Source organism: Mus caroli, unplaced genomic scaffold (assembly GCF_978045245.1).
Source record: "Mus caroli unplaced genomic scaffold, Mus_caroli_1 scaffold_2, whole genome shotgun sequence".
NCBI classification, from domain to species: Eukaryota; Metazoa; Chordata; class Mammalia; order Rodentia; family Muridae; genus Mus; species Mus caroli.
The window spans coordinates 177,321,635-177,335,821 of NW_028227257.1; the positions used below are offsets into that span (position 1 = coordinate 177,321,635).

The 14,187-nt window shown below is 44.9% G+C and overlaps 1 protein-coding gene across 3 annotated transcripts in view; it reads right to left on the reverse strand.

Moving 5' to 3' along the window:
• Positions 1-356: 356 nt before the first annotated feature.
• The window catches only part of Bend7 (BEN domain containing 7), an 86,176-nt gene continuing 72,345 nt past the window's right edge, over positions 357-14,187 (reverse strand). For 2 of the 3 annotated variants that reach the window (XM_021152272.3, XM_029474175.2), the window contains exons 7-9: positions 13,571-13,690; positions 5,714-5,767; positions 357-2,489 (exon numbers count right to left, since the gene is read on the reverse strand). In XM_021152272.3, coding sequence (XP_021007931.1) covers positions 2,428-2,489; positions 5,714-5,767; positions 13,571-13,690 — 236 coding nt within the window. In that variant the 3' untranslated portion in view covers positions 357-2,427. The remainder of the gene's footprint in view (positions 2,490-5,713; positions 5,768-13,570; positions 13,691-14,187) is intronic. The other variant, XM_021152280.3, reaches the window with a different exon arrangement.

A 14,187-nucleotide genomic window follows, 5' to 3' on the forward strand; every position in this document is an offset into this window, starting at 1 on the left:
ATTTGGCCTTCTGGTGTGTTGTTTCCATAGAAGCAGGGCTTAACCTTTTAAGTGAAGATTATAAGGCTACCTAATTCATTTAAAATTAGGCTTGGAGCATCTCGGTGCTTAATGCCCAAGTGTTTCTGTGGGACTCGCTGTAGCCATTGATCCGACTGCCAGACGGAGCTGGGACTGTAACGTCTTCCAAGCTCTGCTAGAAATCTGCTAGCTTTATTTGTAAACATAATATCCCACTCAGGCATAAACCCTGAGAAAAGAATCATCAGAATATTCATAAATAGCTTTTAATTAATGAACAGCATTGACTTCATAAACACAGGAAGACTGGGTAGCAAGCAAGACTCATGTGCATTCAATTAAAGTAATTTATTGTATTTTTCCAGAATGGACATAAAGGGCGTCTTGGGAGTTGAAATCACAACACAGTGTTACACACCATTTTCACAGCTAGCTTTGCATTGAATTCTTTTAAAAGAACATTATAATTTTAAAAATCTGAATATTTACATATTAATAAAATATATGTACAGAAGACTGAGACATGTCATCCATAGATATGGACTTTTTTGTTTTTTGCTAAGAAAGCCTATAAAAAGGGTTTCTAAACAAAGCTGAACAGTAGTCACGGTAAGTTAACACAAATACAATGTAAACTTACAAAGTATGGTTTTACTGTTACAGTTTTGCTCTGCCTTCCCAATCTGTGAACCCATTGCACTTATCTGTGAGTCAAACAATCCCACCCCTCCTCAAGTACTGAAAACTCCAAGCTGTCACCCAAGGCTTGGAAGGAAGTGTTTTCTGAAGGTTTATTGTTCACACCCAACCGACCTCCAGTTGTGAGTCTATGTTCTCCCTGTACTGAAAACAAATTCACCACCATTTAATCAAGTGACAGGCGCTAACTGAGCTTCTCTAGTCCCCTTGAGCAGTATTTCATTCTGGGAGGCAGAAGACAGTCCTTTTTCAGGGCCTGCTGCAGAGTGATGAGAGTCCTGGTCTGTCTGCAGCTCATCAGACCCCTGGATAAAACACAGGATTAGGGCCAGTGGGAAACCGAAACCTATGGGAGCTGACTGCAGGATGGGAGTAATTTCCAAGCTGTCCCCATAGCTTCCAAGAGAAATAAAAGGTGCATCCGTGAGATGCTGCCATCTCCTCAGGAGACTGACAGTAGGAGCAACACCTAGAAGCGGACTTTGTCACATTCCAGGGATATCACCTATCACTTTCTCTAGCTGGTCTCAGTGGAATAGTGTTCTGATCCTATCTTTAGTGTTTCGTGGGGTGTGGTGCAGTGCACTGGACAGGGTCCCAAGGATATCCAGGTTCTATGGCCAGCTGGCCACGAATTGTACCCGGTCCTAGGCAACCCAACTCTCGGCTCTCTCAAGGGCAAAGCTCGGAGTGGGACTCGGTCCTTGAAGCACACTGTCGGCTTTAACCCATCGCTGCACCAATAGTAGGCAAAGGCTAAGCTTTTGTCCCTGGGGTTTTTACCCCTGGGGTTTGCTGGATGAGAGTCACGTTTTTTTCGTTAACAGCTATTTTTGGCCTTTGTGTCAAGTGCCCAAGATTCAAGGCAGTTTGCTTTATACCATAAATAAGGTGTAAATGCAAGGCTTTCTAAGGTGGTATTTTCAATGAATGTGGAGGTAAATATGTCTGTAAAACAATTATCCCCACAGCAAAGATTTCTTTAAAATAAAGCCAGATTTTTTTTTTTTTACAAAAAGCAGAAGGCAGGCGGGTGAGGGACCAGACAGACTACAGAATGAACATGAAAATGGTCACAGCCAAGGCTGCTCAGTTTAAATGCTTGACGGCTCCCAAGCAGATGGCTGCTTACTTTGAGTTATTATTTTTTTTGTCATCACGTCATTATAAATTATGTGAAAGATTTTATTTCCTAAGGATTCTTACATCGTTTGTACTTCTCCAGTTCCAAATGTCTGTTCCGGGTTACTATGACTGATGTCAGAAACGACTTCACTGGCCAGGTAGGAGCTCTCCTGTTTCTCAGAACAACTGTTTCCTTCTCTAAGCTGAAGAGGGGATAGTTAGCGCTGCCTTGTAACCTTTATCAGTCCTGGAAGAGAAGGTTTCCTCTCTGCATGCAGCTAAGCAATTCACAATAAAATAAATATGTTTAGAAAGACTGCTGTCTTCACACCTAGTCTGTGAACGGACAGAGACAGGAAGGGAATGGCTTCTTTACGGTGGGTCACACACACTGGACGCTTACAGGGTAGCAACTGTAAGCATGGTTCTTTAAAAAAATATTATGCCAAACTGGAGTTGTGATACCACATGTCACAAAGAAATTATTCGGACAGGACAAGCCACCACAGAACACCCACGCTGCAGGATCTGTAGCTGCTACATGGACCTTGGAGAAAATGAAGAATGTTCCAGAATGCAAGTCTAGGCCATGGAACCTGGTTCTGGGTCCTCTGGGGTCTCTCTCTTGATGACAAATGTATGACCTAAACAGAGACAAGACAGTGAGGGAGGCCGCTCCTCTGAAGCAGAGAGGCATACTTCCCCCCCCACCCCACCCCCACCCCCGGTGGGGAGCAGGTAATTGACGGGAGGGTTTGAGGGCGGGGCACAGTCACAGTCACAGTCGTCAAGCCACTAAGCATCAACTTCAATTGTGCTAAGTGAGTAATTTCCAGAATTAGGAACTTATGATGGATTTATTTAAAACAAGAAAGCCCACGAATATATATTACCATTGGCCGTGTATTGTTCAACAATAGAAAATAGCTAAATATGACTTACTCCTGAAAACACTATTAAATAGCAGGTAATACATGTGCAGACTTGGATAGAGTGGGAAAAAATGTGTCTTAGGTGAAAACCCAGCAACTCAGGAGACGAATTCACTTATTTGATCTCTATTAGATACGTGCACCAACTCTTCTCTATTGGGTCTGTGTGTAGGGGCATCAGTCACAGCTGTCTCTGAGAATAGTAAGGAAACTGTCTTACTTAATTGTCCCTGGATTTCTGGGTGCAGTCTCCCATCTGGCACTCCTTCCACATCTCTGCCTCAGTGTGTCAGCAGCTGCTTCTGTCTCTCACCCTAGTCTGAGGACAAGAACCTGTGTGGGGTCCCATGCTGACTGCTGCTCAAAGGCTCACTGAATGGGTCAACTCATTTTCAGCGGCATGGTCTATGCCTATTGTCCCAGCACCTGGGGGAGGGGCAAGAGGACTTAAAGGCAGAGGCCAACCTGGGCTACATAAGACGCTTTCGGAGACTCAGCTAAGTAGCTGGGAATAGATGCCATCTGACCACCTGATCACTGCAGGCTCACAGCAACCGGAGGGTCTCTCCTCCTCTCTCCTGATATAACATTACAAGAAGACAAAGACAAAGTAATCAAAGCACTGTCGGCTCTCTGCGAAGGGTCAGCTTCGGTCAGCTCAGATCAGCGAGGACCTCACACTCAGATGGTTCCACAGTTCTGTTCAGTGAGGCCGTGCACACTGGAACTCTGTGTGTAAGACGTGCAGTTTCACCCTTCGGATGGCTGTGTCAGCGCATGTCAAGGGCTGACCCACAGCTATGCTGCATTCTAAGAAGTGTGTCGGATTTGGGATTTTACTTTGAAAGGCAACCCTGAAGCTTGCTATCAAGATTATCTAAAATCTGAGACCTAATCTGTGACCTTTTCCCTACTTTTCCGAAAGGGCAAACACTTTAAAAACACATACAATGCTATTTAGTGGTTTGTATCTCTATCTAGCAATAGTCTCTTTCTAATCACCTCACATTCCAGGGGAAGAATTTAAGAAAGGAATAGAAGCAACAAGCTTAAACTGAAATGGACTTTGGGTAGATGGTGTCAAAGATACAAATGAAGGCTGAGTCACTGAAATGGAATCCTAATGGTACCACCTGTCCAAGTCTCCCTGGATCTTTAAGAAATACACAGAGAAGGCTCGCTTTGGCTTAGGTATAAGGAAGGGCTGGGAGTCTAGAGGACAACGGCCCCCAACCAAGCTCTCACCTTGGAAAAGTCACTTAATGTTTCTGTGCCTTAGTCTCTGCCACCCCCTTGAAACAAAAGGGTTGGATAAAAAGGAGGTATTGGCGCAGATGGCTCCCAGTGTCCCTTCATTTTCCAATTCCTTGGGAGTTTGTCATTCCCACGAAGCTCCTTTAGCATCCCTGGGCTGTTTTGTTCACTCTGAAACCCCTCGGCCTCCATCTTGAGACAGTTAAATGCAGAGGTATAATTGCAAGATGCACAGTCTTCAACTGATAAACCAAAGCCCACTGCGTCATCTGATACAGAGGACAGCTGCTACAGATGCCCAGGGGACAAATACTTTTAAAAGTATGACATTCCTCTCGGAGGCCCCTGAACTACAATTTCATTATTATGATTAGTATTTCCTGCATCTGTTTGGAATGGGTCAAAGGCAATACAAGTGTTCTCAGTATGAGTTGTCCTGATATTCAGAGAATGGTTAGGAACACTAGAGATCACACATTCACTATCCTGACTTACGAGTTTGGAAACACAGATATAACTACTATAGAACATAAGAGCTAAACGTAGGCAGGTCTTTGTGCACCATGTGACCCATCTTATTTATCTGTCCATTGACTTGTTGCTTGGCTACACAAGGCAGAGTAAGCGAGGTGTGATTTATGATTTTCATGGCAGAGGCTTCTGGCAGCTCTAAATTCACCTATCAGCTTTGCTGCAGTAAACTCCAAGGTACGTTTCTGGGCCTCAAGACTCCGTGGTCTTGGGATTCATGGTCACGAGACCATGTGACCAGTAGGGACTCTACCAAGAGTTTCTGCAAACATACTACACTCACTCACACTTTCTGAATTTAATTCAAGTCTTATAGCCCCGGATCGAGAGGAAACAAACAAAGAAATCCTACTACCAACGCTGAATTGAGCTTTTATAGTTTAAGGTCTTTTTGGACTGTCTGAATTTTATGGATGGAATCTTCGGACAATCTTTGAAGGACAGCCAAATGGGAGTCCTGAGATCAAGTGGGGCATAAGTGAGGGTAGAAGCTGTCTGACACAATTGTGGCTCACTGGTCAGACACCTATTCTACTCTTGGGTGTGAACTCACACACAGGCAGGAGGCTAGGATCAGAGGCATTATACAGAGTCCAGCCCACAGCTGCACACCTTTGTGTAGTGAATGCTTCAGTACTCTGTTGCATTCGCTGATCTGGTTCAAATCCCAGGAGTGTGTCACTCACACCGGCTGGCTGGGCTGGCTTATTCAATCACACTTTAAAAAACACAGAAACTACTACGTGAAGACTGGGGATGCCTGCCTCTCAAAGGCCTCTGGTGGAACAAGACAAAAATGGGCCTGAAGTTGGTCACACAAAGTTGACAGTCCTGGTTTAAAGGTAAATGTCATTTTATGTCAAAAATGCCTTTTAATGTCTAAAGACTGGGCGAGGCAGCCTCTTGTGGTACTAACTCCTTAGGATTTGCATTTCTGAAATTGTTATGAATATAAAATAGGGTGTAAGAAAAATGTTGTTTTTCATATTCAGTGTGAAAACAGATCTGAACCTAGCCCTCCAAGAAACTGAATGTGGGGCCTGGGTCTATTACAGAAGCAGCTTGCTCAAGCAGCCGCATCCCTAATGGTCAAAGCATTTTCAATGCAAATGTTGCCTTGCAGCGGGTGATGAAATGTAAATGTGTTTTACCTGTTGGGGGTAGAGAGATGCGGTCCAGTCTTTCATCACCGTCAGCTACCTCTGCTGGTTACAAACATAAAACACAGACCTCATTAGTTGTGGGAGCACATTCATTCTGCAGAACACAGGAACACAATTAAAGCAACTCCAGAGCGCACGGTGTCCTCATCCTTCTCGCTGCTCGCTTCACTTGGTTCACGTTTCACAGGTTCGAGCATCATTATTTAAGTACGATTTTGTTCGGATGTTCATGGCAGAGAGTCAACCTTCCTGGATTAAAAATCTGGGAAGTCTTCTGACCTCATTTTGTCAGTCAGGGGCGATTTCTGTTCATGTTCTCTAAGCAGGATGGACTGCTTAGCCACACACTGAAAGCAGGTAAATTACTGCCTTCTGTCTGTAGAACTGTACATTCCCAAGGGCCACTCCTAGTGGGAATTCTCAGAAAGAACTTTTCTTGGGCGATGCCTGGTTCTGGAGTCGTCAGTCCTGGATTCATTTAGTCATGAAGGAAGCCACAGAGAGAGAATACGTATTTCTTCAAAAGTTCCTCCTTTTTGTAATTTAAAATATAAGCCTTGCTCTTCTGATATGGGTTTTAGTCTCCTTAGGGGTTTTGCAAAGGGTGACCCTTCTTTGGAGACACACACACACACACACACACACACACACACACACACACCTTCTACTAAATGCAAAGAAAAGGCTCATATGCCTGGTAACTTAGGGAGTGAAGTCTTCCCTGACAGGCTAGGGATGGAGGAAACATTTGCATATAGGATAATTCTGGTGGCATCCTCTATATTCTACCCATATCCTAAAGTTCCTGCTGACTCTACTCCTGGACTTCGAGGCCAGCCCATTGCTTCATGGGGATGGTGGAAAAGCCAACGCAACACTATAGTCTCATTTTCACTGTTAATGATGTAAACATGACCAGAGACAGACACAGCCAGCAATGCTCCAAGCTTTCTATCTCTAGTTTAGCCTCAATTATCTTGTCCTTAGGTGGGTAGGCCTGGCATCAGCCTCTGCTGGCCCATGTGATTCACTGCAGCAAGAAAACAGAGACGAGATAGGACAGTCAAGGCCAGTTTTGGTTGCAATGGAGTAGAGATCACAAAAATTATATAGTATTTACTAGAATGGCCAAAAGAGAACTGGCAGGATTGAGTAGAGTAAGGTGATTTACAGAAAAGATGTAAGACATACTAAAATTCTCTAGATAAAAGGCATTAGGTTTTTACTAGTTAGACTCTGTATGTGTGCGCATGTACATGCATGCCTTTGCATACTCCTGTGTGTAGGCGCACTCAGAGGACCCAGGTTGTGCTCAGCTGTCTTCCCCTATCATTCTCCACATAATTATTTGGGGAGTTCTCTCACTGAACCTGTAGCTTGAAATTTTAGCTAGGCTAGCCAGTCAGAGAATTGTAGGATCAGCCTATCCCTATCAGCACCCCAGTGCTGGGGTTACACACACACACCATCACATCTGCCTGGGACCAGGCTAGAAGAGAGCATTAGATCTCCTGGAATGGCAGTTATAGCCTGTGGTGAGCCATACGTGGGTACTGAGAATTGAATCTAGGTCCTCTGGGGGAGCAGCTAGTGGTCTTAATTGCTAAGCCATTTCTCTGGCTCTTACCCATACTTTTAAAATGCAGGCCTATATGATCTTGTGTTTTTGTCAGAACAGAACATATATGACCTAAATGTATGTAAATGGCTATATATAAATTAACATGTGCTGGCCGCATGCGCAGAGTCAAGTGTCATGGATGAGGAATACCTGTCTGTAACAACAAGCTCAAAGCCGCTCTTCTCTGGCAATGATCAAGTTGTAAAATTTGGAAAAGACTGAGTAAGTCCAATAAAAATTTAATAGCAGTGGCAGCTTTACTCCTGGATCTAACGCAAACAATAAATTGTGATTTCAGGTCTGAGGAAGTAAACTAATAAAAATGATAAAAATTCACACCAGGATTGGAATTCTAGTTATAGAGAAAAATGATTACATGTGATGAGAGCCCCAAATGAAGTTGTTAGATTTGCATAACGACCTTTCCAATCTCGTGGGGCAGCGCTTTCCCTACAGTCCACACACACTTCCCCGAGTGGTGAGCTGATTAGCTTGGTCCAGTCAGAGTCTACACCTCATTCTAGGAATGGAGCCAAGTATGATAAATGAGGCTATGGAAGTTGTGGGATATCTTTAACACACTGTCTGTATTACCATTTTGATGGAAAATAATCAAGATGAAAAACCCAAGAGCCAGTCACATTATAGATCCCAGCTCTTCCAGGAAGGACAAGTGGTTCTCCCCATCTGCTTGCTGGAGTTGCACCCTGGGCTAGTAAGGAGGAAGTGTACCAGTGTCTCACACATAGACACATACTGTCTGCTAAGGCTGGGCCACCATCCTTTTGATCTGGTTTGGCCCATATATCAGGGCTGGTTCTATCTTAAGTCAGCTTCTTTCCTGGTGGTCAAGACAGCTTACTCGACACGTCAGAAACATCCAGGTGGAGCATTCGTGTAGACCTGCTGATCAAAAGTTCAGATGTCTCAAGTCACATCCCGAGTGAATGAGTGAAGGGAGTCACCAGAAAGGAGGCCCTGAGGACCATGTTACAGTTTGGGTCTCTTTCTGGAGAGATGGCCAAGTGTGTGTGTAGGAATGTATGAGATGAAAATCAGGAACAGAGATGCTGTGAGACACCGTTCTGTGTGCAGAAGTCTGTGCTGGAGTGGAGAGGGAAAGGCGAGAGACCCTGATCTCAGCACCCGACAGACAAGAGGATTAAGGTCTGCAGGTTCCTCCCCTGGGCTGGGCTCCTGTGTTTGAATCCTTGGCTCCTTGCTGGTCGTACTGTTTTGGGAGGTTGTAGAACCTTTAGGAGGCCTAGCTGGTAGAAATGGGTAACTGGGAATCAGCTTGCGGGTTCCAGTCTGGGCCTGGCTGTTTTCATGGTTCCAGCCTCAGCCTCTGCTTGCTGTTTTGCCGAGCTGTCAGGAAATGAGGAGTCCTAATTACACGCTCTGTCTGTCAGTCACCTTCCTCATCATGAACCATGATGATTATCTTCAAACCATGAACCAAATAAAACCTCTGAGAAATCCACACAGGTAACACGGTGAAGGCACCAGAAGAAGAAATTTAAACTAAACTTATTTTCATCTTGTGATTCAGCAAGACTGTGTCATTTTTCAATCCCATTCTTCAATGTCTCCTGACTTTCTGGGACTCCTACCTTTAAAGGTTTTCTTAAAACTTAAAATTTTCAGGTCCTATAGGACTTTCCTCCAGAGGGACAGGGCCTGGTAAATGAACAGCCTCCCAGCCCGTCTGTGCCAGGCAGTGACTGTAGCATTACAACCAGAGGCATCAATAGTCTCAGTCCAGACCGTTCCTTTCCTCAGACTCTCAAGGAGCTGATGCACACTTCCCGTCTGCTCTCACCAGTTTCGGGAGCAGACTCATGCACAGGTACCTGCTGGCCTGCCTGAGGTAGTGCAGCATCAGTGCAGGTCTGGAAGCCCCTTGTGAGAAGAGCAGAAGCAGGCAGGAGGCTGATGCTACATTTATGCCTTTTTTTATCATGACCCATTTTAGATTTCTCTCAAATCTGAATGTCTGGTGTCTCTGTATTTCGGGCCAACAATTTCCCCCTTCAAATTAACAGGTAGGGACAGGGACGGAAGTCCTTAAGTATCCAATGGTTGAGTCATTCAGAGCAGAAGCTAGGAATCACAAAAGTACGTCATGCTTATTGGCAGAGCCGCCATTCAGGCTTGGAACCTGCTTTGCCTGTAAAACTGAACTACCATATCACTGCTCAGTTAGGGATATGTGCTGGGTATACCTAATTGGCCACTTACAGGTCTTTCAAATGTTGCTTTTTCTTTTTCCTCTTTTTCTCTCCTTTTTATTCCTATCTTAACCCCTTCCAGGAGTGGGAGGGGTGTAAGATCATACAGGGGAGGGGTGTTTTGTGGGGCAGAAGCAGAAGCCCTGAAGTACTCAAGTGAAGAGCCAGCTTAGTAGGTCAGTCTTGGATATTTCCAGTTGTCCACCCAGATGAAGTGAGCCCACAGGATGCATAGGCTCTGACTCTCTGGAAGATGTGTGAGAGGAAGGAGACTGGGAAGGACTCTAATATGGTGGCCACAGAGTGACACTAGGGGTCCTCAGGTCAGAGTTCAGGGACACTGCCATCCACATGCCATGTGTCCACAGGGAGTGGAATAAACCTTTGAGCCATAACAGAGAAAACAGCAGTGTTCTTCAGGAGGTCACAGCTTGTCTAGAAAACCAGGGTGCTGCCAGGGCACCGTGTTCTCTCTGGAATTACTGATGCTTTAATGATTCACTCAAACACGTCTTGAGAGTCAGCACTGCCACACTATGTCATCTGGGACACAGATGCGGCATAGAAGCAGACTCTGCTTGCAGGAAACAGGAAAGGGATTCTACAGGTGACAGAAGTGAACGTGCTGGGGCCTCTACGGAAGCTTTAGGACAAGGGAGGCTCTGCAGCACTTGGGAAAGGTGGAGAGAGCAGCCGGTTTTAGTACCAGAGCGAAGGCCAGTTTGGCTGCAGAGCCTGAGGCTGGAGGACAGGGCTGCACTGGGAAGGCTTCAGCTGATAAGCACCTGTTAAAGATGGCTCTGGTCTGAATGTGTCCCTCAAAGACGCTGCATCTCAAAGAGCTCAGTCCCAGGACAGCAGAGCCAGCAGGAGAAGCCTGGTGAGAGGTGTTCAGGCCACAACCTCGCCCTGCCTTTCAGAGTGGGTTCATGTTGTTACCAAGGAAGGGTGACTTCACACACACACACCCATACCCACTCACCCATACATACACACACATACACATATATGCACACACACATACTGCCATATACACATGCACACATATACACACACATACACATATACACCCATAGTCACACACACACATACATACCATATATACACGCATACACACATGTACACACATGCACATATACAGACACTCGTGCACACACACGCACACACAGAACTTTCCTCTGTCTCACTCCCACATTCTCTGTGTCTCTGTGTCTTTCTGCATGGGCTGATGCAGCAAGAAAAGCCCTCAGTCTTGGATTTCTAGCCTCCAGAACTGAGAGCCAATAAAGTCCTGTTCACTAAAGTGAATTGGACGGAGAAGCTCTGCTACCGCAGCATCAAAGGCTCGGAGATACGTGAGGAGCAGCTTAGTTCCCAACGCCTACCTTCCGAACTGTCTGCTACAGCCTCACAGAGCCCAAGGCCTGCTGTCAGGACAATCTAGGCCTTATTTTCATTTGACTAATAAAAATCATGCATAAGTTTACAAATAATAATAATAAAAAGGAAGTAAGTAAGTTCCTGTGCAAGGCAGCTCCTTTCTGCGGGCAACACTTGTACAGGAATGTGGTGCTAACTCTGCAACACTCGTACAGGAATGTGGTGCTAACCCTGCCAGGGTGACAGGCCACACAGCAAGCTGCTCTTTGGAAGAACCTCAAGGCACTGCTTAGATCAAGTGACCTGTGCGAGTCTGCCTCATTTATGTGGAAAGACCCACTTCCTAGTGCTGCCCAGATAAAATCACGGGGCTAAGTGATTCTCCTCCTCTGGCCTCCAGTCTCCCGTGCGAATTCCTCTCCTTTGTGGCGCTGGTGCTGATCCCTTTGGTGACATGAGAAGCAGCTTCAGCTTCTTTCAGATTCCAATGTGGGCCGAGTCTATGCCCTCCAGGAATCCCAGGCCTTCATGGAGACTAGGACTGCCGGGGCCTCTAGCTCCACTATGGGATATGTTCAGAGCCTCTCCGTCACTGGACTACTCTGACCAACAGAAGTTGAAAGCACATTTAATAAATTCTCTTTTAATTAAAAAATACATATTTATGATATACAGCATGGTATTTTGAAATAGTACACATGCAGAATGGCTAAATGTACAAAAAATCTATGTATCATATACTTTGTGAAAATATGTGATGTGACTCAATTATTATTATTATTATTTTTAGTATAGAATAGAGTTTATTGAGAGCATGGGGAGGGGAGTTAAGAGGGTAGTAGAGGCAGAGAAAGGCAGAGAGAAGGAGAGAGTAGAGAAGCAGAGGCCGGCCATGACCACGTGGAGAGAGGGGGGAGGGAAAGAGGAGAGAGGTGGAGCGAGAGTGAGAGAGAGAGAAGCAAGAGTAAGAATAACTTGATTATTTTTGAGTATATTATAATAACATTATTAGTCACGCCACATGATCACTTTTTTCTCTCTGACAAACTGAAATTTTGTTCCTTTGCCTGGCATCTTCCCAGACCCCAGGGCTCCTGGTGACTGACTACACTCCACACTCTACTTCTGTGAGCCCTACCTCATCAGAGTCCTCAGTGTGGTTCCCTGGCACTTGTAATTTTGCGCTGGTTTACCCTACTCAGCATGAGGCTTTCCCATGTTGACACAAACAAGAAAATTCCTTCTTTTTAAAGGTTCAAACGTGTCTAGTTATGTATGGAGAGCGCATTTTCATTATTACTTGACCCACTAACCTGGATGCCTATGGTGATTATGTTTTAGAAGCCGTTAGGAAAAATACTTCAACGAAGGCAGGAGTACAGATGTCTCTTTAATGTCCTGGGTTTATTTGGGGATATACCAGTAACGAGTTTAGTAGGTCCTGTGTGTGTGTGTGTGTGTGTGTGTGCGCGCACACACACCAGTGTGTGCACGTGTGTGCTGTGCGGGGCCGGAGCACAACCTCAGGTGCTGTGTTATTCAGGTGCTGTCTCTAACTGGCTTGGAATTCATCAAGCCAGCTAAGATGGCTGCCAGCCCACCCTGCAAACCCAGGGCTGAGACTACAGGGCATGCTGCTTATTTATGATTTGCTTATTTATATCTGACTTGTGTTCTGGGACCTTCTAGTGTTTGCAAGGTAACCATGTGACCAGCTGAGCTGCTCCCCTCCCACCAGGCCTTATTTGTATTGTTTGTGAGGAACCACCATATTGTTTTTGATAACATACATACTAATGTACATAAAGTTTATAAATAAAATCTAAGAGATTTGTGCTCTAGCAGAGAGAAGCATTCCTGGGTGAGAGGAGGAAGTCAATCTAAGGAGATTTCTAGCTGGTAAGGAGGTCAGGTTCGAGAGGCTTGAGACCAGATGACCAAATCTATATAGTCACTATCCAACGGGTGTTCACGTTGCCTAGGAAAATAGCTGTCAAACTGCCAATGCTCAAGTTTTAAACACACGCATGAACATACACACACACAGATATGCACCTTAAATTCCTTCCAACTTGATGTGGTGTTTCTGACAGGACGAATTTTGCTTTTTTATTTTATTTTAATTTCTGAAACATGTCCTATAGCTCACTCTGTAGACCAGGCTGGCCTCAGTCTCATGGAGACCCTTCTGCTTCTATCTCCTGTGTTGGCATGGAAGGTGTGTGACTTCCTACTTTTTTTTCCTTCTTCTTTTTTCATTTTTAAACTTTGAGGAATTAGTTCTTTTAAAAACTCATGTAGATATAAACAACCAAAAATCAATAGTCAGATAAAAGCAAACTACAGAAGACCCAGTTCTCCCCGTGAAGCACATTAGACCACAGATGACATTAGTAATCTTTTCCTCTTGTGCTATTAAAAGCAAATGGCCTACATCATTTTTACTATTCAATCTTAAGACAACTTTAAAAATTCACTAGAGCCAACACAGCACATTACACTGAACATCTCCTTCCAGAGACAAAAGATACCATGATACCCCAGGGAGAAAGCACTGTGCTCCATAAGGTTCAATAAGGCACCATGGCAATGACGTCCACAGCTTGTCCATACCTGAGCCTCTTTTCAACCTTCTTCTGGCCAGTTTAATCTGATCCTGCAGAATCTGCACCCAGTCTCTGGGGCCAGGAAGTTTATCCACATGATTCGCAGTACAGTAATTTTCTGTAAAGACTGAAAGAAAACAAGAAATGCTACTAAACACTTTTACAACAAAGGGGTGCAGAACAAAACAGGAAGATAGTCCCAAGGAGAAAACAAGTCTGTCTTTTGTCGTTCTTTCTGGGGCTGGGAATTTAACCTAAACACACACACATGCCAAGCATGCGCTCTCCAAGCTAGTTCCTCAGCCCTGAAGAGAATTCTTAAGGATGTCAGACCCATAGGGTATATCCTTGTGGTGGTTTAAATAGGAATGGCCCCCACAGCCTTGTATGTTTGAGTGCTAGGCCCAAAGGGAGTGGCACTCTTAGGAGGTGTGGAGAAAGCATGTCACTGTGGGGGTGGACTTTGAGGTCTCCTATGTTCGAGCTATGCCTAGTGTGTCAGTTTCTTCCTGCTTCCTACAGATGAAGATGTAGAACTCTCAGCTTCATCTCCAGCACCGTGCCTGCCTACCTACCTGCATGCCGCCATGCTTCCTGCAGTGATGATAATGGAGCAAACCTCTA